The 24,250-nt window shown below is 44.1% G+C and overlaps 1 protein-coding gene across 3 annotated transcripts in view; it reads left to right on the top strand.

The window, feature by feature from the left end:
* The window catches only part of EVL (Enah/Vasp-like), a 141,653-nt gene that overhangs the window by 25,253 nt on the left and 92,150 nt on the right, over positions 1–24,250 (top strand). Inside the window, exon 1 of one of the 3 annotated variants that reach the window (XM_036991914.2) lies at positions 1,338–1,478. The exons of the other annotated variants lie outside the window; for them this stretch is intronic. Within the exon in view, the coding sequence (XP_036847809.1) occupies positions 1,456–1,478 (23 nt within the window). The 5' untranslated portion in view covers positions 1,338–1,455. Of the gene's footprint in view, positions 1–1,337; positions 1,479–24,250 lie in introns of those variants that run through there. 3 annotated transcript variants of the gene reach the window in all.

Genomic DNA, 24,250 nt, shown 5'->3' with positions numbered 1-24,250 from the left:
AGTGCAGGCCGCTGGGGACGGAGCAGCCTAGGGACCAGTGCGGGCCATCCAGGAGGCTGTAGGCCACCCAGGGAGCGAGGGATGATCTGGGCCGGCTGGCCATGGACCAAAGAAAGGAGTCTTGGTATATTTTGGAAACGAGGAATGTCTGGGTGAATTTTGGGGTTTGTGAAGAGTTGTAATGGAATAAAGTTGGAGAAATAAGACTGTATGCTGGGCAGAGGCATTTTCACATCATCCTCTGGGTACTGAGGAACTAATGCAGGGCTAAAATGGAAGGGGTGAGGGGAGCTTAAAATCAGGTTTAGAAAAATGCCTCTTGGAGATTTTTAGAGAAGGGACAGAATGAGGAAGGCCAGTCACTAATGCAGGAGACTGAGAACTGCTGATAGTGCAAGCCAGGCAGTGGGCGTGGGCGTTGGGTAAGGGCCAGACCCAAAGGACCTCTTAGAGGGGGAGTCAGAATTAGTGACTGGTACATTTGTCGTGCATGGGTGGAAAAAAGGCGAGAGTGACTCACAGGTTTTTATGTGAGATCTGTCTCCCTTATTTTATAAAGATTTACCATCCAAATCCTTAATGGCAAGTTGCAGAATACAGCCAACTCTCACCAGCTTGGGCTTTATAAATTGGTAAACATTTCTTTTCTTTGGCTGACATCTCATTTCTTTTTTCTTAACTTCTGTTCTGGAGTCATTACAGTAATTTTTGTACCTCAGTGAAGTAATAAGAGCCTGGTACATACTAGACACTCGATAAATAAATGAATCTCTTATCACAGTTGATCTACAAGGTCATGTTTGTTCATAGTAGAGTGGTGGGCATAAAATGTGACTTTTGTGATTCTGAAGCAATTTATGCATTTGTGCTAAAATAATGTTTGGTAGTAGAATGGTAAAATAGAGGATTCTGAGGAGTTTTTGGTAAAATGTAGCCCAGTACCCTTCTGCACCATGTCCACGGACCACACTGGCCATACCTGTTTGTTAGAGCAGCACTGACCACAGGAAGATAAGGTAACCGGGCCGGTCACAGCAGAACAGGCCGCATTCTCATTCGTTTAAGCCTTAGCCTCCCACTCCCCAACCTGCAAAATTCTGGTTTTGGGGGGTTGGCATGCATATGCAATCCCAGATGTGCCCAGGGTTCAACTTACTTCTCTGGACGAATCCAGCTTCCAGCCTGGAGCCTAAGCATACACTGCATTAATCAGACTTGCTGGAATGATCACATGGTTTTCTGGCTGCCTCCCCTGTTAGCTGCCGCTTGTCAGCAGCTGGCGGAGCAGGAGGCTGCAGGCCCCTGTCTGCAGAAAGCCTTTTACTTCAAAAGACTGGGGGGTGTGGAAACCCCGCCTCCTTTTTCTGCACTTTGCACCATCTGACTGACTAAATGGTTGTCCTCCGAACCAAAAAGGCTACCAGACAATCTAAGGAAATTGTCTCTGACTAGGTCATGTTTGCATCTGAAGAATTCAGGTACGTTCAGGGTTTTCTGTATCAGTCTGTCGCTGGGTTTTGTTCTCGCTGGGTTTTTGCTGTGTAATGACAGCTTAGGCTCTGGCTGGCTCTCACAAAAAAGAGGTCTTTTCTGCATCCGGTGGGGTTTATCCTGGTCCTGAGGTGGCAGGTGTGGAGGGCTACAGGTCAGGGGCGTTCACTGCGTGACCAGTGCAACAGGAGTAGTTGCTTTGATGGGGGGTACATTTGCCCGGGACCCCACCTTGTGCCTCACTGGAACTGCAGTGGCTGCTATAGAGTTAGGAATACAGAACAGCAACTGTGTATCCAGAATGAGTCTCTCCTATCGTTTGTTTTTCTTCTTCTGTCAAACTCATGGAGTCTACAGCTCTTTTAAAACGGTAATTGTAGCAGTGCACATGAACGATTCTGCAAGTCTGTCTGCTTAGTTGAAATTTGATTTCAGCTCTGATTTTCCTCATTGTTGTCCTCTAGTGCCCGGGTAGTTTTCTGGAAGTGTCCTGATCATGTTTCGGTAGCGGATTCCTTCTTTGCTTTCGTAAGCTTTTCAGCTGCTGTTATTATTAATGCTCCAAATTAGAGCCTTTTGTGAATCTGATTCCTTCTCTTTCCTCCATCTCCTCTGAGAATCAGTCTCTGTGTATGAATGTGGGAAGGGATGTTCCAACAGAGATAGTTTCTAAGAAATGAAAATAAGGGATGCGGAATGGGAGGGTTATGCCATCCCCTGCACATCTCCACCTTTTTGGAACATATGGAGGAAAATACATATGTGTGTGTCTGTTTCTAACCTCTGACAGCTTCTCATTTCTCAGATGGAATTTCTGTGTATTTCAGAACTCAGTGTAAGTACCATATTAATGGGCAAAGACATGATGGTATAGGAACCTCAGGTATATCACTACAGGCCTTTTTTGTTCCCTCCAAATGTTGCTATAATAGACATTAAAATAATGGAATCAGCACCTTTCATTATTTGTAAGAGGAAACTAGAGACCTTTTAATCAAAATCAAGGGAGTAAATGAGAAAATCATCAGCTTTCCACAAAGAAAGCAGGGCTATGGAGGTTGTCCCCTACCCTTTCTGTAAACTTAGGGCTTTGAATCCAGGAAGTTGCCCTTTGTTTAAGAGTGTATCTGTGCATTATTTCCAAAGGACTGGGATTGTAAAAAGGACATTATTTCCATGTGGTAACATGCTGTGGTGACAAGGAGCCTGTGCCCTTACACAGTGACCAGTACTTACTGTTTTATGATGTAGTTCCATCAGATTACTAACACTTACTTACTTAATGCTTGGTGTGTCACAGCAGGTAGGTCCTTAGGGAATGACTCAGGAGTCCTGGGTTCTAATCCCAGTGTCAAAATTAGCTTGTCTGATCCTTTTGAGAGTTAACAGTGGAGTTTTTTAAATTGTAGAAAGTACAGTTGTGAGATTCCTGTTTTATTGTTAGCATTTATTCTAGAAGGAGTAAGCCTTGAACAGAGCTTGGAGCCTTTTGCTGCATTTCGTATTAGGGAAGAAGGATATGGATCAACCAGCCTCTTCCCATTGTGGTGGACTTCTCTCCCAGGATCTGTGTCTGATGAGGTGGAAGGGGGTCGAGTTAAAGGCCAGGAAGCAGGGCCATCTATGGAAAGTAGGCCTACAGGGAGGTCTGGGACCCTTGTTCAAGCTGCTGTCCAAGCTGGCCCTGAAGCACATGGCTGGATGTGATTGTATTTTGGGACCACTGCATGTACCAGACAAGTGGCTTGCTTCCTTGGTCACCGGGTTGTGGAGAGGCGCGGCACGTAATCGTGGTGGGGCCACACAAACACTGTAGAGATGCTTAGCATCTTAGTTTATTAGGACTAGGTGGTGTTCAAGCTGTGGCATGCTATAGAATCACTTGCAGGCTCATGAAAACTCGGATTGCTGGCCCTACTCCCAGGGGCTTGGGTCACATAGGTCTGGGGTAGGCCTTGAGGATCTAACAAGTTTCTGGTTGATATTGCTGCTATATATATAGGTCTGGGGACCAGACTTTGAGAACCATCCGCTTGGGAAAAACAGATTGTCGTTGAGATGGGAGCTCTGAGGCAAAGGCAGGGTGGAGGTACAGGTAGAAAAGGTATTAGGAGCCAGAAGTAGCGGTTCAAGTCCTGGCGGTTAGAAGAGAGCCAGGAGTGCTCACGGGAGGGTTAGCCTGTGGTGCATCGGCTACAGCTGCCCTCCTCCAGGGAGGCCTCAGGGCAGTGCAGACGACCCTGGGCTGAGAACTTGATCTGTGAAATGGTGCAGCCCAGACCTACCTTTGTGCACTTGGCAAATCTCTTGATCTCTCTTAGTCTCAATTTTCTCAACTGAGAAATGGGGATGGTAATTCTTGCCAAGAAAATCTGTAGTGCTGTTAGAATTAAATGAGATAACATAAGCTTGCTTTATAAATTATAGCATTCTTTCTACATGAATATAAAGGGAAGAGAGGACCTTGGGGCAGCTCTGTCAGTCTCTCCACACAAGTTTGTGGGCCTCACGTGTGGACATGCTCCTCCAGGCACACACCCTGCCCTGAGAACACAAAGCCACATTAATATAAAAAGGAAATCTGGTTTTGATACGGACACAGGGACATGTGCTTATCCCTATTGGGCTACGGGTTCCTTCAGAGCTTCCGTGAATCCTGTGTTCTTTGTTTTCTTCATGCCTAAAACTGTTGACACACAGTAAGGCCTTAATAAGCAGTTGGCGCAATTCATTTTCATGAGGATTTAAAAAAAAGAAGAACAAGCAGGCAAGCTTTTTGGCTACCTCCGTGCAGGCCTGATGTAGGGGCCACGGTGCCCCCTGGGTGCGCTAGGGCAGAAGAGCATGTCGAAAAGCTGACAGCTGATCTCCTGAGAAAATGTGAACTGTCCTCAGCGCCCCAGTGCTGGAGTGCCACAGAGCTCTGAGCACATTTCATAAGGAATCTGCAGATGCTCTCACTCCAGACCGTGCTGCTGACTGAGTTTGCTGTGCCTGGCACTCAAGACTAGACTATGGAATCCGAGAGGTTAGCCAGCATTTTCCAGCTGCTTAGAGTATTTTTTTTGCCTGTTGTTATGCCAGAGAGGCTGTTATGGTAGATATACTTCCCCTTGTGTTTTTGCCTTTAAAAAAAAAGTCTTGGGTAAGAAATATACAGAACTGATAGTTTAAACATTTACCGGTTACCACACACCACAGAGACTGGCGCCTGAGCACTGCTGGAGGCAGCTTTGTGGAATGCTGGGTAGCTCCCTTCCACCTCTAGACCCAGAACCAGGACGAGTTCCCCGACATCCCCAGAACGAAGAGTTTTAAATGTGAATTTTGGCTCCATAATCACTCAAGTGCGAATGGAACCCAAATCGAAAACCAGTGTTTCTCAGAATTCCTGATACTTGACTTACTCCAGTTAATTTCCAGAGAGAATATGGTATATCAACTCCAAGATTTACGATCTACCATTGGAAAGTGTCCATTACATTAAAAAAGAAAGGAATTACTACTTCGAGTCTGTTTTTTACTTTTAAATAAAATGCTATGGAAGGGTTGAAGTTCAAAACCCCAACTAGTTCTTTATCAATTCAGAATTACATCTAGTCTTGGGAAATGTAACTTTTCTTACCCTTTCACTGAAATACTGCAACGAGCTAACATGAGAGATATGGGGAAGACCTGAAGTTGGCAAGCCAGGAGAGCCCGCCCACCCAGGTGCCGAGAGCCAAGCCAGCTCAGCACCTCATCTTCCCAGTTAGCATCCCGCTGTGGTGAGGAAGTCAGTCTCAGGTCCGCGAGAGATGGAAACCAGGCTGAGCAGAGAAGGGGAAGGCACAGGCCTTGACTTCGGGTACCTGCTCTGGGCCACCCGCCGGCTGCCCGGCCCACGCTGCAAACCCTCACTCCATCTCCTCCGTACAGGCAGGCTTGGCGACATGAACCCCAAACGTGTGCCTCCAATCCAGGCCTCTCCTCATACTCTAGTCCCATGTATCAACCGCTCACTAGGCCTCGCCCTCTGGGAGGCTGACAGGCATCTCGGCAGCTCGTCTGACTCTGCTGTTCCTTCCTAAACCGCTCCTTCTGCACAAGCCCACGGCCCGACGGATGGCAGCGCCTTGCTTCCCGTGGCTCAGTCTTCTTGGGCCCCTTTCTTTCTTTTCCCCTCCACCTCTGATCATCAAGGGAGGCTCTGTGGCTCTTCCTCAGAATATGCCAAGTCCAGCCATCCTCGCAGCCCCACACAGCCAGCCTGGTTCACGCTGCCACCACCATGTGCCCAAATTGCCGCAGTAGCCTTGTAACCGGCCACCACGCTTCCTGTCCGCCTTGTTCCCCGATTCTCAGTGCTTCACCTGTTTTTCTTTCTAAAATCCAATGTCACATCATGTCGCTCCTGTGCTCAGAGCCCTCACATGGAGCCCCTATTGCTGATGAGAGCCTGATGGGCCTGGCCTTGTCCTCTCCCAGATTCCAGCTCCTGCCATCCTTTCCCTTGAGCTGCATAGGCCTGTGCTGCCTGGAGCCCACCAGGCACCCCCTCCGGGCCCCGGCCCCCAGGTGGCAGCTTCTCCCCGTCCCCTGCAGGTCAGGGCTCGGCGGGGGGTCCCGCCTCTCTTACTTCTCTTGCCAGCACACCCCTCCCCACCGCGGGCACTCCTTTCCCCGGACTCTGCTGTATCTTTTCATCAGATCACATGTCACCATCTGCATACTGTCAGTTTTAATTTTGTGTTTGTTCATTATTTGTCTTCCTTCAGAATGTAAGTAAGTGCCACAGGCTAGGGTTTTTTACATCTGCCTTTGTTCGCTGCTATATCCCTAGTGCCTTGCACATGGCAGGTAACTAGTAAATACTTGTTAAATGAATGAAGGAAATGAGAACAGAGGCTCAGAGACATTAGGGTAATTTGCCTCAAGTCACCCAGCAGATAAGGGATAGAAGTTTCCCTTCCATCCATTTTCCCAGTTGTTCTGTGCATGGAATGCCTTCCTGGGAACTGACTTTAGGTCTTCCAGCTGGCACACCTTCTCAGTCTCTCCTGTGGACCCAGAGCCTGCTGTGGTGCCTGGCACTTGGCACACCTCTGTTCCTGCAGGGGAAATTAGAGACTGGAAGAAGAGAGGACCCCCACCGAGTACAGAGTAGGCCGGCCGCCCCTGGTTCCCACAGCTCTTACATCCCATCTCTGTGTAGCCTGACTATGTGTAATCATATGACAATTTTTTTTTTTCACAGCTTTCCACCCTCCTAAAGTATGAGCTCTTTGAGGTCCCGAGCAAGTCTTAGTCATTTTACACCACTACTAACTCTAGGAGGGATTATTAAATGTCTACAATACTGATGCTGTAGGTATCAAAATAGTTTGTAGGAAATAAGACGCAAACCATGAGGAGCTGTGGCCACTCTGTTCTTGGTGCCCTGGCGCCTGTGGCTTGCAGAAGCGCGGCTCTCTGATAGGTGATGGCAGGAGCACCCGCTGGAGAGGGTGGGCAGCAAGAGCTGAGGGGGAGAAAAACAGCAGGAGATGGGGAAGGACGGTCAATTTTCATTGGCTTGGCAGTTCCACCCTAGGTGTCTGATTGGCCACAAGCATCATGTTCTTTCAGGAAGCATGTAACTGTTGAGATGGCAAAGCAGATATATTAAAAATAGCAATCTATCCTCTATTACTAAATAAGTGTTACAATTACTATTGAGATTTACTCAAAGAGGGTCAATGTCGTGGATCTGGAGTCCAAAGACCCAGCTTCATTCAGTCTTACATGTAAACCTAAAAGCTGTGACCCTGGGGTGAGTCACTTTTTGTGTCTAGGCTTTGATACTTCACTTATAGGAAAGGGGCTACTCTGAGGGTGACATAGGAAGGAAGTGTATAAATTATAAAATTGTGCTATACTGTGTGTGTATAATATGTAGTACATATATATAACAATATATATTTATTTTTTGGGCTCAGTGGAAGCTTTATCAGTTAATATTTAACTGGTTCTGATGCTGCTCTTAAAACAGTCCTCATTTCTATTTCCCATTCCTCTTTGCTTAGCATAGGAGTTGTCTCTTATGTTAACACTCAGAGAAAGGAATTTAACTGGATTCATTATGTGGAGGGGTATGTGTTGGAACAGGATGAACCTGGATCTGTGTGACTCTTGCTTAAGATTGTTGCAAAAGTGTCTCCAAACTGTGGTTCTGAAAACTGTGCCAAGTGTCTTCTTGGACGTGGAGGGCCTTTTTGCTACTAGGATAACTGTTCGTTCAAAAACCACTTCCTGAACATCTAAGACAAGCCATAGTAGAAAACACAAATACGTGTACCCCTTAGTCCTGCCTTCAGGAACTTTCTGTCCTGAAAAGGTGCTGAACCAACTCCAGAAGCAAGGAGTGGGGATAGCCAAAGACAGAAGGAACAGAGGAGAAGGCGGGCACATCCCGGGGCACAGGCAGGGTGCTGGGAGCCCAGGGAGGACACGCCTCTGCTGTACAGAGTGAAGGGAAACGGAAGAGGAGGCGTCCCTTGGAGTGAGTCTTGGAGATGCATAGGATTTGGGTGGATGTGAAGAAAGGGAAGAGCTGCCGAGAGGAGCCCAGGAACTGAGGCCTGCGAGCAGGCAGGGTGCAGGACCCAGGAGTGGGGGGATACATGTGCTCTCCTGGCCACATGTGGGCTAATAAAACCTGAGAAGAGTTTTTCTCATTCTTCTCAGGGAAACCCAAATCTGTTTTGTCTTTTCCTCATCACTGGTGCCTTTTCTCTACCCTGAAGTTCATTGCAGAGGTAAATAAATGCTCTTCACCCTTACTGAATATGGAGAATCCGAAGGGAACACTGCGCGGTGTTTGTCCATGCTCGCACTTTGGATTCTACTTGTCTTCTTACCTTGAACAAGATATTTAAGCTCTTTGTGTTTTGGTTTGCCTGCCTGAAAAATGGGGGTCTTATACCTCCCAGCATTTGTGTGATGATTAAAGGAGATTACTCATGTAAGACAGCTGGCATACCTGGCATATAGTAGGAGCTCAATAAATTAATTCCTTTAACTTCCTTTAGCAACAAAGCACTTAATTAGACCCTCATCCTGGAATAAAAAGTACATAGGTGCCAGGAAAGAGGCCTGACGCACTAAGGATGGAGCACCCCTTGCTCCCCATCTCCCTGAGTGTTCAGACTCAGAATGCCATAAATCAGTCCTTGGAAAGCATCCTGTTTGTTGAAGTGTTTATGCCAGTGAACCAACTGTGATGTGACTAATCAGCTGAGAGCTTGGATCTTGGCCTGATCAACACGCAGGTTCGCTGGTCTAAGAGATCAGTTAAGTGCCTAGCAGTTGACAGACTGGGACTCTTGTGCTCCCTAATGTTGATGACACAGCCAGAGCCTCCACCAAATGTTGACACTGGGCCTGTGTCCCCGGGGCCTGTGTACTCAGTTCATTGCTCTGCATCCCTGTGTCCTCTTTGTTCTCAGAGCCTAGCATAAGAAATAAATGTGCTGAGTTAATGTGGACTGCGCTGGACAGGCACACCGTGTGAAGGCCCTTCCGTGGGGGAGGTGGAGGGAAGTACAAGTGAGACGTCCATGGTGAGCACCCTTCTGAAAGAAGGTGCTGTTGTCAGTATGATGTGTACCCTCTGGGGCAGTTCTCCTGGGCCTTGGGAGAAGCTACTGAGATCTCCCACTCGGGGATCCTCCGTAATGGCTCTCAACAGCAGGGCCCATCAGAGTCTACACACAGGTGCCCAGGCAGGTTGCTCCTCAAATCCACTGAGTCCAGAGATTTAGAGATGGAACCTGGGAATGTGCATTTTTAAGCCCCCATTGATGATTCTGATGCACACTCGAAGTTAGAGTTTGTGAGAAGAACCTGAACTTCGGAACCTGGAACCCTGATCTTAATGGTACTAATACTATTACTTAGGATAAGTCACTTAGCTTCACCAGGACTTGATTTGTCTCCCTGGAAAGTAGAAATAACATCTTATGTACAGAGGTGTAGTTCGGAGAGAACAGGATAATGGCACGTGGGAGCTTTGGAGAGCCAAGCACACTAGCAGAGAGAGGTTTCAGCCGGCACCTCCCACGGCACATTGAATGCCAGTGTGTTCAACGTGCATGGCTAGTACTACCACAGTGTTCCGTCGGGAACTGCACTCATGCCAGCTCATGGTCCTTCTTGGGTTTGGTTACTGTGTGGCTAGTCTTTGGATGTTGCAAGCTTATTTTGTTCTTGTTTACAAATGAGAGTAATTATTTTCACTCCAGTCTGCCAGTTCAGAGCCTGGCGAATGCCAGGACTGAGTTGTGTTGTCTTTGAGGCTAGCCTATCCTCCATCAGTACAAGTCCTAGAAGAGAGAAAAGATGTCCTGTGTTTTCTCGTGGAGGCCCCAGAGGAAGCATGTGAACTTAGAGCTCTTCTGTGTTTGAAGATCACCTCTTGGCCAATGGTGTGCAGGTTTCACACCAGGGATGCCAGGAGAGAACCAGGAGCAGGAAGATGGGTTCCCGTCCAGAGCTCCCTCCTGGGTGTCCAGAAGGTGTGCTGTGTCCTTTGCTTCCACTGCATGCGGTATGAAGTCAAGATAGCGCCTTCTTTTTTTTTTTGAGAGGGCATCTCTCATTTATTGATCATATGGTTGTTAACAACAATAAAATTCTGTATAGGGGACTCAATGCACAATCATTAATCAACCCCAAGCCTAATTCTCAACAGTCTCCAATCTTCTGAAGCATAACAAACAAGTTCTTACATGGTGAACAAGTTCTTACATAGTGAATAAGTTCTTACATGGTGAACAGGGCAAGGGCAGTCATATCACAGAAACTTTCGGTTTTGATCACGCATCATGAACTATAAACCATCAGGTCAATTATGATTATTCGTTTGATTTTTATACTTGATTTATATGTGAATCCCACATTTCTCCCTTATTATTATTATTATTATTATTTTTAAATAAAATGCTGAAGTGGTAGGTAGATGCAAGATAAAGGTAGAAAACATAGTTTAGTGCTGTAAGAGGGCAAGATAGCACCTTCTTATGGGAGATGGGGAGACAAGTAAAATTGTGTGCTTGGGTGCATGTGTATGCACAGGGCAAACAACCGCCATGACTTAGAGAAGTGTTTGTACACAGTGATGAGATCCCTGTCCTGGAGAGAGGATGCTGTCATAGCATCCTTGGAGCCCTTCCAGAGCCGAGCATGAGGACTGTGTGCTGGTATTATGCTCCAGCTTACTGAAGAGTGAGGGAGTAGAGACTCCTAGGGTAGGGGCAGGCAGACACATTTCTTTCCTAAGGTAGAGAAAGGTACAGTTGATAAATGTTTTCCTGGTCTTGGTCAGGACATTCTGACCAAGATAGTCTGATCCCTGGTGTAACCTAATGTGAATCAGCTCAGCCCTACCTGGAGTGGGAACTTCACTGCAGCTTGCTTCGTGGGAGATGGAAAATGGGAGAGAGGTGTCCAGTACTTGGGGACAGTCCTTAACCGAGTTGTCATACACCACTGTCTGTTGCCTGACCAGGTCCAGGTCCTCATTGCCTTCTGCAAATGAAGCTCTCCATCACCTGCTTGCGTGCTCGCTTTTAAAGCTTAGTCCCTAGGAATCTTCCTTCTGCCCCAAAACCTGCTTTAGTCTCAGATCTGCCCCATCTCTATACCTTCATTTCCCCCCCCATGAAATCCTTCAGAGCCAGCACTGCACACTTCCTCAGGAAACCTATTCTTGCCTCTACAGCCCACATAAATTTCTCTTTTTTTCTGAATTCCCATACAGCACTCAGGTGTATTACACATAGTCCAATATTTAATTTTTCTCAGTCTTATTTTCCTGACTAGATTGAGGGTGATTTGAGGGCAGAAAGATGATCTGTCGTCATTCCATCTGTCACACTTGAACAGAGTCACTGAATGCATGGTGGCTTCTCAGCACTTTCTATTCATTCATTTTTATTATCTTTTTTTAACCTCCTGCCACATGCCAGTCATTGGTATAGGCCCTGGAAGGGGAAATGACAGGAAAGACGACTGTGCTGCCTTCCCAATGTCTGTTCGTTTCTGAGCACGAAGGCGTGATTGGGGTTTTGAGAGTGATCCTGCATGCGGAAAGGTCCGGGCAGGCAGTCAGCAGGAAGGCCTAAAAGGGCTAGATGGTAGAACTTCAGACCTTAGGAATGTACACAAAGGTTCAAGCCAATAACTATGTTTGTGAGGTTCTGAAAGTCCTTATATATTTAAATGAAAAACGTCTCATTCTCCTATATTCAGATACAAACAAGATAGCACACGTCAAGTGCACTGTATTCCACACACTTTTTGTCTTCACCTCAGATTCTCACAGCAACCCCGTGAGCTAGGCATTATCACTACCACCTTAGCTAAGAGGCATCTAACAGGATTCAGAGAGTTTAGACCACTTCCTCGAAGTCACACATCTGCTTAACTGGTAAAGCTGGAGATCAGATCCCAGTCTTTTAACTAAACAGCCAATGCTTATTTTGCCATTCCTTAGCTCCCTCCAACTCTAGTTTTGTAAAACAAGGAAAATCTGTCAGGTATTCTAGTAATATGCATTTAATGTTTTATATAATGTTTTATTGAATAAATGAATGTATCACATTTGCTGAGCCTTGACTATGAACATTGTAACCGGCTCAGCGCTTTATATGTATAACTACATGTACTCCTGTCCTCATAAGATCCTAAGAGATAGTTGCTATTATTGTCGTATCTTTTTACAAATTAAAAAAAAAAACAAAATAAGGCATACACTCGCTTAATGAATTACTTACCCAGCATAACACCGCATTTGAACCCAAGACCATCTGACCCTGGGACCTGTGCTTCTGACTTCTTAGTCATACAAGAGGTTCCATGAGAAACAAAAGTTCTGTGGTCAGTTATTTGAGAAAACCTGTCCACCCCAGTCTCCTGGAAAAGGACGGTGCATATTAGCACAAAGGCTCTGGGAAGCCTTGCGGGGCTGGGGGTGGGGTGGGAATTTTGTGCCTGAGTTTCCCACATGTTCGATGAAGGAACATTTATTGCCTAACACTTAATTTTTAGTTTGTACTCTGGATAATACTGCTGTTGTGGAAGGAAAATCTGAGCGGGAAACAGAAATGGGGGGGAAAAAGAGAATCTTGAGGGCAAAACATAAATGGGAAAAGACAAAGAGCTAAGACCTGAAGTCTCGTCTGAGTGTGAATCAAGGCTCCTGCTCTTACTCGCTGTGTAAATGGGAGCAGGTCATTTATTCTTTCTGTCTCTTGTCTTATCTGTAAAATGGGGCCGTTATGAGGAAAGGTGTGATTATATAGGCAAAATGCTTTGTAGACAGTAAAACTCAAGGTTGTTGTCACTGTTTTTTTAATTGTTCTGTGCCAAGTTCGTTTCTGTCCTGGTCCCTAGCACATCTGCCAACTTAGTTAACAGTTGTTAGATGGATGAATGAATGATTTTGTCTTGTGTCTCTGGGCTCTGTAGCTGGTATGTTAGAGCCAAAGTTTCTTTATTTCAGTTTTTATTGAGATATATTTGATATACAGTGTAACTTTTAAAAAATGATTACTTTGTTCCTTGAATTTTCCTTCTAAATTGTGATTTTGCTGGTTTTTATGTTCTTGGAGTTTATTGAAGTCACTCATTTGGAACCAAGAACCACGTTTCTCTCATTCACTTTGTTGTACTCCAGTTTGGACTGCTAAGGCAGTTTATTTTGTTTTTCTGACACATCCCTGGCAGTAAGGCATTTTTGGACAGTTCCAAAACAGTACATTCAATTCACCGGTGTGTTATGTGTCGGCTTTTTTCACTGTTTTTTTACACTGCTCATTCCTTCAGATGTGCCCATCTGTGTGGTGTTTTTTTTCTAAAGGAATTTCTAACGTATCACACTGTAGATGTTTCCATGATAAAGTCTAGCTCTTTTTCAGGACTGTCAGGAAGAGAAAGTTGCTGCAATTTTGCACCAGTGCAATTCTTATCAAAAGAGTGCCGAGCTGTGTGAGCATAGTCTTTACCCGATTTAAATGGGCCATTTGTTTTTTAGCACCTGGCCAAAGAGTCAGAGAGGAGCTTGAGATCATTCAGTAGATAAAACATTGCACAAAGATCAAGACAGATAAAGGAGAGAGGCAAGCAAATAATTTTAGCCCACCTGTTTGTTTGCTGGAGAAGACTTATTCCTGGAAAGATAGTGTGCTTTGCCAGTAGAGGGCAGCTAGTATTCTGCTCCTCACTTATCTGAGCTGGCATGTGGTTTGCATGGGCCTAACCCTTCACCCCATTATGGGGGAGGCCCCCCTGGCTATGGTGACGGGTTTAGGGCAGGTCTGTCATCTGAGAGTCCCCCATGGGACTTCGGCTAGAGCCTTAGGAAAGATGCCTTTTTTTGTCTGAGATCAAGCACTGTCAGGATCAAGAAAGCCTGAAATCATTGGTCACCTTCTTTCCCAGCAGGTAGGGAAAGAGTGTCCAGTAATGAAGCCAACAGAGAGAGAGAGAGTTCAGTGATGGCCAAAGAAACCGGATTCTCATGGCATTACGGAGCTTCCGCTTCAGGCGTTCAGCTCTGCTTAAGCCAGCTTATCCATGAGCTGCTTTTTTTTTCACTATATGAACTAACAAATTCTATTTTTGTCCTGTTAGTATTTGTCATTACAACCTAAAGTATCCCAAATAATACAAAACTGTACAAGATAGATAAAAGCAGATGAAAACTTGAATCATTTTTACCTGCAGAGAAGGTGACCATCCCAGTCATCTTCAAAATTGTCAGACCGCATTCAGTGTTGTATCCCGTCTAGGTGCTTAAAAGAGGGCTGTGGTCTAGGATACTATTATGGACTGAATTGTGCCCCATCCCACCCCACCCCCAGAAATTCATAGGCTGAAGCCATTAACTCCAGTGGGACTGAATATGGAGATAGGGCCTTTAAAGAAGTAAGTAAGGGTGAGGTTGTAAGGATGGGGCCCTGATCCAATGGGACTGATGTCCTTATAAGAAAAGGAAGAGACACCAGAAGTGCTCAAGCACAGAGAAAAGGCCATATAAGGACACAGCAGAAAAGATGGCCATCTGCACGCCCAGGAGAGAGGCCTCAGGAGAAACCAGCCCAGCCCACACCTTGATCTTGCACTTGTAGCCTCCAGAGCAGTGAATTTCTGCTGCTAAGCCATCCAATCTGGCATTCTGGTATGGCAGCCCTAGCTGACTAATGCAGGCACATTTGAGAGAAATGCTGTTGAGGGCCTGAAGCGCACGTCTGAGGCACTGTCCATGAGGGGCTCAGGATGTGCTCTTAGAAGAGGAGAAGGCAGTGTCAAGACTAGAATGCTCTCCAGGTGTCCACTGGCTCTGAGCTCTAGGAGTCACTTTTCTTGGACACAGTATTTGCTTTTCACTTTCCTGAAGCAGACATGTCAGGGTCCCTTCAGGCATTTCCAGTGGTAAAGGGAAGTAATATTTGCTGAATACCCTCTGTGTCCCAGGCAATATATAATTACCTTTTTTTATTCATTCAGAGCTAGACTTAGGATACAGCTGGGATAGCTTCTATTTATTCAGCTATTAAGTGCCCAGAGCTCTATTTACAATATGTTATGTAATTAACACCACAGCCACGAGGTTAGAAATTAACTCCCTCTTACAGATAAGGAAACAAACCTAGAAACAGTCAGAACTTGGTTATGGTCACCAGAGTAATTATAGCCGGACTAGAACACAAGTCTACTGATTCCCATTCTGCTGCTTTTCTTCCCCTGCCCCATAACGAGGGGAAAGTGTCATTCTGGGGAGGCTGGCACAGAGGTCAGTCCTGGGAAGGATGCTCTCGGGGGTAGAGCTGAAGGCAGCACAAGGGTCCTGGGTCCCTGCCAAGGGAGCTAGAGGCACTGGCAACTTTATGAAGCACCACACTGGCCATGTCCTGTGGATTTAGGAGGAAAAAAGAAATTAAAAGTCAAAAGAAGTTGTGGCAAGTGGAGATAACTGCTAAGCAGGGGCAAAGTGAATATAGCAGGTTTGAGACAACCTGATCATATCATGCCATTCTCCAAACAGACTTTTCCCAGCCCTTTTGGGCTGCCACTACCCCGATCTGCCATGTCAAAGAGCACGGGTGGTGGACCGAGACTCATTGCATGGTCGCCAGCACCACTGCCCCATTGTTAATGCCCACACGCCTGGATGGCCAGGGCTCTTAGTCTTGAATCCGTTCGTCTCTTCATGTGGCAAGCTGGACTAGGCCCCATTCACATTCTCCTGGTCTCTTTTCACCTTTAAACTTTCTTATTTTTAATAAGGTAGTTTTATTAATTAAAAAACTAATAACTGCTCATAATAAAAAGCTTAAACAGAATAATGCTAGAACTTCACTGAGATCCTTTAACATCACAAGAGACAACAGCTTGGGTGGGAGGCTGTCCGGGATGGTCTCGGGTACCATTTAAGACCTGTGTGCCCTGGGATTTCACTGTGTGTCTAAAGCTGTAAAAAGAGAATATGGCTTTGTTTACTCACAGAGATTGGAAATTCAGTGGCAGGCTTGGGGTTATTGTTACTTTTATGACTTCCTTTGGGTCCTCGTGAATATATACCCTCCCTCTCCCAAAAGCAGAATTCCTCAAGAGCAGAGAACATATCTCCCCAAGTCCTCCCCCATAGGCCCCTGCATATCACAGCTCAGGAAAGAAACTGGAGTCATTAACCAGGACACCAACTAAGCATAAAGAGGGAAAGGGTGGTAAAGAGCAGTTGAGGGGATTAAACAAGATGGTGGCATGAGAAGTGAGGCAGAAACCTCCTCCCCAAACCACATATTACACAAAAATACAGCAAATATAACTAATCCTGTAAAAGCGACCAGAAAGAAGACTGTAGCAGGCGGCCTACATCTGGAGACAAGAAGACCTCACGGCAAAGAGTAAAGTAGCAAAGCCTCATGATCTGGCAGAACCCAAGCCCTCTCCCGACTGTAGCTCACAGGCAGGAAGAAGGAAAACGGAGTGCAGAGGGAATTGAAGTGCGGGACTGCTAAACACCCAGCCCCTGAGATCTGGTCTGGGAGAACCCACATTACATGGTGCTCAGGAGATTAGAGGGCTTGGAAAGCAAAGACTGGTGGAATACTCGGAGAGACTGAGATTCCAGCTGCTTGTAGAGAACAGGTGCCCACAACCAGCTGCTCTAGGACAGAAGAAAGGCAGGCACTTTGAAAGACTTCCCAACAGTAAAAGGACTACTCAAGGGGCAAGGATTACACAGAGCTTGCTGCTCAGGAGAAAGGACAGGTGGATAGATCATCCCAGCACACTCAGCCCAGCAGGTTGGGAACTCTCAGGATCTTCGGGCGCTCAATCCACCTGACAGGCAATGCAGCACTGAGGCCCTCCACTGTGATACACAGCCTGCCACTCCTTCCTCCTGGCAGGCACCGGTCCATTTGCCTGCTGCCATCATCATTGCACCAGGCCAGCTGTCCTCCCTGTGCACTCAGCTTACTGGCCCTGGCAGTGGAGGCAGGCACTGTGGCTGGGAAGCAGGAAGGAGCTCTTTCCTCCAAGCAGGCACCTAAACCACAAGCCTGCAACCCCTGCCATCGCTCCACAGGCTGGGCAGTTCCAGAGAGTAGGGTCTCTGGGCACTAGAGGGCGCCGCCTACACAAAGTTATTATTCCATAGTAATCATTAGAAATAATGAAATGGCAAAAGAATCATGAACAAACCAAAATCCCTTAAACATGAGAAAGAGGGCTAAGTGAAACTGAAATCACCAATCTTCTTGATAAAGATTTCAAAACAAAAATCGTAAACATGCTCACAGAGCTACAGAAAAATATTCAAGACCTCAGGGAGGACTTCAAGAAAGAGATGGAAACTTTGAAAAATACAGTGTCTGAAATGAAACATACAGTGGAGGGATTTAAAAGCAGATTAGATGAGGTAGAGGAGACAGTAAATGAAATAGAAATTAGAAAACAGGAATACAAAGAAGATGAGGCACAGAGAGAAAAAAATCTCTACGAATGAAAGAATATTAAGAGAACTGTGCGAATAATCCAAATGGAACAATATTCGCACTATAGGGCTGCCAGAAGAAGAAGAGTGAGAAAAAGGGGTAGAAAGTCTTTTTGGGGAAATGCTGAAAACTTTTCAAATCTCAGGGAATAAATAGTCTCTCAGGCCATGGAAGTGCACAGAGCTCTCAACACAAGGGACCCAAGGAAGACAACACCAAGACATAAGATGATTAAAATGGCAAAGATCAAGGACAAAGACAGAGTACTAAAAGCAGCCAGAGAGAGAAAAAAGATCACATACAAAGGAAAGCCCATCAGACTTCTCAGCAGAAACCTTACAGGCCAGAGGGAGTGGCATGATATATTTAATGCATGAAACAGAAGGGCCTCCAGCCAAGAATACTCTACCTGGAAAGATTATCATTTAAATTTGCAGCAGGGATTAAACAATTTCCAGATAAGCAGAAGTTGAGGTGATTTACCTCCCACAAACCATCTCTACAGTGTATTCTGGAGGGACTGCTCTAGATGGAAGTGCTCCTAAGGCTAAACAGCTGTCACCAGAGAAAATAAAACCACAGTAAAGGAAGCAGACCAATTAATTACTAAGCAAATGCCAAATTAAGTCAACTACCCACAAAATCAGTCTAGGGATGCACAAAGAGTATGGAATATGACAACTAATATAGAAAGAGTGGAGGAGGAAGAAAAAGAAGGGAGGAAAAAAAACAACCTTTAGATTATGTTTGAAATAGCATAGTAAGCAAGTTAGACTGTTAGGTAGTAAAGAAGCTGCCCTTGAACCTTTGGTAACCATGAATCTAAAGCCTGCAATGGCAATACGTACATATCTATCAATAATTACCCTATATGTAAATGGTCTGAATTCAACAATCAAAAGACAGAGTTACAAAAATGGATTAAAAAAACAAGACCCATGGTACATACAAGAGACTCACTTCAAACCCAAAGACATACACAGACTAAAAGTGAATGGATGGAAAAAGATATTTCATGCAAATAATAGGGAGAGAAAAGCAGGAGTTGCCGTACCTGTATCAGACAAAATAGACTTCAAAACAAAGAAAGTACAAGAGACAAAGGACATTACATAATGAAAAAAGGGTCAATCCAACCAGAGGATTATACCCATTATAAATATCTATGCACCCAACATAGTCCCTAAATATGTGAAACAAATAGTAACAGAATTAAATGGGAAATAGAATGCAATGCATCCCTTTTAGGAGCTTTCAACACACTACTGACTCGAAAGGACAGATCAACCAGGCATAAAATAAGTAAGGAGACAGAGGCATTGAACAATATATTAGAACAGATGGACCTAACAGAGATCTATAGAAAACTCCACCCAAAAGCAGCACAATACACATTCTTCTCAAGTGCACCTGGAACATTATCCAGAATAGATCACATACGAGGCCACAAAAAGAGCATCAATAAATTCAGGATTGAAATTATATCAACCAGCTTCTTAGGCCACGGAGGTATGAAACTAGAAATAAATTATGCAGAGAAAACAAAAAGCCCACAAACACATGGAGGCTTAACAGCATACTCCCAAATAATCAATGGACCAATGACCAAATAAAAACAGAGATCAAGCAATATATGGAGAAAAATGAACACAACTCAACACCCCATAATCTGCAGGACGCAGCAAAGGCTGCACTAAAAGGGAAGTATATTGCAATGCAGAGTATCTCAAAAAAGAAGAACAATCCCAAATGAACAGTCTAAACTCACAATTAATGAAACTAGAAAACGAAGAACCAATGAGGCCCCAAGACAGTAGAAGGAGGGACATAATAAAGATCAGAGCAAAAATTAATAAAATTAAGAAGAATAAAACAATAGAAAGAATCAATGCAACCAAGTGCTGGGTCATTGGGAAAATAAACAAAATAGATAAACTCTTAGCCAGACTTATCAAGGAAAAAAGATAGTGTACACACATAAACAGAATCAGAAATGAGAAAGTAAAAATCACTACAGACACCACAGAAATACAAAGAATTATGAGAAAATACTATTAAAAATAATATGCTAACAAACTGGATAACCTAGAAGAAATGGACTGCTTTCTAGAAAAATACAACCTTCCAAGATTCACCCAGGAAGAAACAGAAAATCTGAACAGACCAATTACCAGCAAAGAAATTGAATTGGTAATAAAAAAACTGCCAAAGAACAAAAACATCTGGATCAGATGACTTCACTGCTGTATTTTATCAACATTTAGAGATGAACTAATACCCATCCTCCGTAAAGTTCTCCAAAAAGTAGAAAAGGAGGAAATACTTCCAAATTCATTCTATGATGTCAGCATCACTCTAATACCAAAACCAGGTAAAGATGCCACAAAAGCAGAAAATTACAGGCCAATATCCCTGATGAACATAGATGCAAAAATCCTCAACAAAATATTAGCAAACTGAATTAAAAAATACATCAAAAAGATCATCCATCATGATCAAGTGGGATTTATTACAGGGATACAAGGACAGTACAATATTCAAAAATCCATCAACATCATATACCACATAAAAAGACAGACAAAAATCACATGATTATCTCAATAGATGCTGAAAAAGCATTTGACAAAATTCAACATCAATTCATGATAAAAACTCAACAAAATGCGTATAGAGAGCAAGTACCTCAACACAATAAAGGCCATATATGACAAACCCACAGCCAACATCATACTTAACAGTGAGAAGCTGAAAGCCTTTCCTTTAAGATCGGGAACAAGACAGGGATGCCCACTCTCCCCACTGTTATTCAACATAGTTCTGGAGGTCCTAGCCATGGCAGTCAGACAATGCAAAGAAATAAAAGTCATCCAGATTGGTAAGGAAGAAGTTAAACTGTCAGTGTTTGCAGGTGACATGATACTGTACATAAAAATCCCTAAAGAATCCACTCTAAAACTACTAGATCTAATATCTGAATTCAGTAAAGTTGCAGGATACAAAATGATGAATACACAGAAATCTGTTGCATTCCTACGTACTAATGATGAACTAGCAGAAAGAGAAATCAAGAAAACAATTCCATTCACAATTGCATCAAAAAGAATAAAATACCTAGGAATAAACCTAATTAAGGAGGTGAAACACCTATACCATGAAAACTACAAGTCTCTCATGAGAAAAATTAAAGAAGACTCCAATAAATGAAAGTACATCCTGTACTCATGGATAGGATGAATTAATATTGTCAAAATGGGTATCCTGCCTAAAGCAATCTACTGATTCAGTGCAATCCCTATCAAAATTCCAACAGCATTCTTCAACAAACTAGAACAAATAGTTCCAGAATTCATATGGAACCACAAAAGACTCCGAATAGCCAAAACAATTCTGTGAAGGAAGAATAAAGCTGAGGGGATTTCGTTCCCCAATTTCAGGCTCTACTATAAAGCCACAGTAATTAAAACAATTTGGTACTGGCACAAGAATAGAACCATAGATCAATGGAACAGAATAGAGAGCCCAGATATTAACCCACACATATATGGCCAATTAATATACCATAAAGGAGCTATGGATATACAATGGTGAAATGACAGCCTCTTCAACAAGTGGTGTTAGCAAAACTGGGCAGCTACATGTAAGAGAATTAAACTGGATTATTGTCTAACCCCATACACAAAAGTAAACTCAAAATGGATCAAAGACCTGAATGTAAGTCATGAAACTATAAAACTCTTAGAAGAAAACATAGGCAAAAATCTCTTGAATATAAACATGAGCAACTTTTTTCTGAATGCATCTCCTTGGGCAAGGAAAACAAAAGCAAAAATGAACAAATGGGACTACATCAAACTAAAAAGCTTCTGTACAGCAAAGGACACCATCAGTCGAACAAAAAGGCATCCTACAGTATGGGAGAATGTATTTGTAAACGATGTGTCTGATAAGGGGTTAATATCCAAAATATATAAAGAACTCACACCTTAAAACTGAAACAGCAAATAACCCAATTAAAAAATGGGCAGAGGCTCTGAACAGACACTTCTCCAAAGAAGAAATTCAGATGGCCAACAGGCACATGAAAAGATGCTCCACATCACTAATTATCAGGGAAATGCAAATTAAAACCACAATGAGATACCACCTCACACCAGTTAGGATGGCCACCATCCAAAAGACAAGGACCAACAAATGCTGGTGAGGATGCAGAGAAAGGGGAACCCTCCTACACGGCTGGTGGGAATGTAAATTAATTCAGCCATTGTGGGAAGCAATATGAAGGTTCTTCAGAAAACTAAAAATAGAAATACCATTTGACCTGGGAATTCCATTCATAGAAATTTACCCAAAGAAAGCAATATCTCAGATTCAAAAAGATATATTCACCCTTATGTTTATCACAGCACTATTTACAATAGCCAAGACACGGAAGCAACCCAAGTGTGCATCAGAAGATGAATGGATAAAGAAGGTGTGGTATATATACACAATGGAATATTATTCAGCCATAAGAGGGAAACAAATCCTACTATTTGCAACAACATGGATTGAGCTAGAGGGTATTATGCTTAGTGAAATAAACCAGGTGGAGGAAGACACGTACCAAATGATTTCACTCATCTGTGGAGTATAACAATGAAGCAAAACTGAAGGAACAGGACAGCAGCAGAATCACAGACTCCAAGAAGGACTAGCTTTTATCAAAGGGAAGTGGGCGGGGAGGGAGGGAGAAGGGGATTAAGGGGCATTAGGATTAGCACACATAATCCAGGGGAGTCACAGGGAAGCCAGTATAGCACAGAGAAGACATGTAGTGACTCTGTAGCATCTTACTACACTGAGGGACAGTGACTGCAGTGGCATGTTGGGGGGAACTCGATAATATGGGTAAATGTAGTAACCACAGTGTTGCTCATGTGAAACCTTCATAAGATTGTATATCGATGATACCTTAATTAAAAATTTTTAAAAAAAGAAGAGCAGTGGAGGTTTTCAAAGTTAAGCTGTGGGGGTAGAGGGCCCCGCAGATGATAAGCATTTTTTAAACAAGATTCCTCATTTAACTCCCCCATAATTTCAGTTTTTCCTACTTTTCCATGATTGTTTAGATGGAATTTGGTTATTTTCCAATAAAACAATCCTTTTCAGGCTTCTTAAAGTGGAACTTAAATAAAATGAATAACTTGAATGCACACAAAGGATAACACAACTAGACTTACTGAAGTGCTGAATAAACCACATGCGAGAAGGTTATATATAGTCCACCCCCACTGAGGGTTGCTCAGCAGTCGGTCTCCTTGCCTCAACTCAGTCAGCACCTTGACCCACTGTTCGCTGTGCCCTGTGTGTCCAGCTGTGTGGCTGACCCCGGTGCTTTGCTGCCCATCTTGCTGGCTTCTGTCCCCAGCATGCATGCTTCAGGCACTTAGATGACTCGGCAGATGGCTCTGTACTTGACCATTGTGACACCAGCACTTTGCCCCCCCTGCAAACTCTCACAAGCTCCCTTTGTTTCTCTGTGTTCTTTCTCCTCTCTGTTTTTATGCACCTTGAAAATGGCAGTGTTTTTTTTCTTTTGGACCCCTACTTACTCCTTGTTCTGAGCTGCTGTGCACCCCCTTCCTCATGGCTTAGCCAGTATCCCTCTGGTCTGCTCTCAGGCCACACCTTCTCCTCTGTGTTTGGCTTTGACTTTAAGCAGTAGGACACAGAGAGGGTCGTGTGGCTGCTCACCAGCCCCTCACAAAGCTGGACGGAGCAGAACCAAACCTGACCCCTACCGAGTGACCATAGTTGATCCCCAAGAAACTCAAGCTTCCAGTGGCACTTCCTGTCTTGCTTTTCCATCTCCCCAGCCTGCACCAAAGGGTTTGTTTATACATCAAGCAGTCAGACACTTTCCCTGGACGCTAGAGACCGACAGGAAAGGTTTCTCCTCATTGCTTCTCCGTTTAACTCTTCCTGCCGTGACAACCTCTGGCTGTTGGTCTGTAAGTAGCTCTGGGAGCTTTTGTGAAAGGCACTTAAGTGTTCCATGCCTCAGTTTCCTCTTCTTTCAAATTAGTATGATTCTGTAGGCATGAAAGAGCAAATGAAATGTGTGTAAAAATACATAAAACATCACACCCCTCATTCGCGGTGCTGTTACTATATTAATAACATGAATACAAGGGCAGCAGGTGTTTGCAGTCGCATTGTCATTGAATGTGAATCACTGACAGTAAAGGCTCCCTTTCCACCATTCCCTTTAACTTGAGACCAAGAAAACAAGCAGCAGTAATAAAAAGGAGGAAATTTTGTTGGGTAGAGTGGAAAGGATCCTTTCGAAAGGATACTTTGGCTCAGAACCCCAGGTGAAAGGCTGTGCTCTGCCAAGCTGGGCGGTGCAGGGCAAGGCCTTCCCGCTGGGCTTTCAATGCACCCCACCTTTTAATCAGGTGATTGACAACCTCTATGTCTACTCAGAATAGTTTGGATAATTAAATGATATAAGGTAGCTGAAAGTATTTCATAAGCTGTAAAGTGTGGTGCACACGTAAAAAAAGGTGGAAATTCCACTCCTGGGTATATACCAAACAGAAGTTTTACTGTTTGCATCCAGCAAAAAGCATTTGTAAGAATGTAGTATATTCACACACAGCAGTGAAAATGAACAATTACTGCCAAGCACATGGATAAAATCTCACAGGCAATGCTGAGCCAAAGAAGACAAATTCATATCATGTGATTCTATTTAC

This window comes from Manis javanica, chromosome 8 (genome assembly GCF_040802235.1).
Source record: "Manis javanica isolate MJ-LG chromosome 8, MJ_LKY, whole genome shotgun sequence".
NCBI lineage: Eukaryota > Metazoa > Chordata > Mammalia > Pholidota > Manidae > Manis > Manis javanica.
Note: the sequence above shows the minus strand (reverse complement) of the source record. Positions and strands in the feature narration are given on the sequence as shown.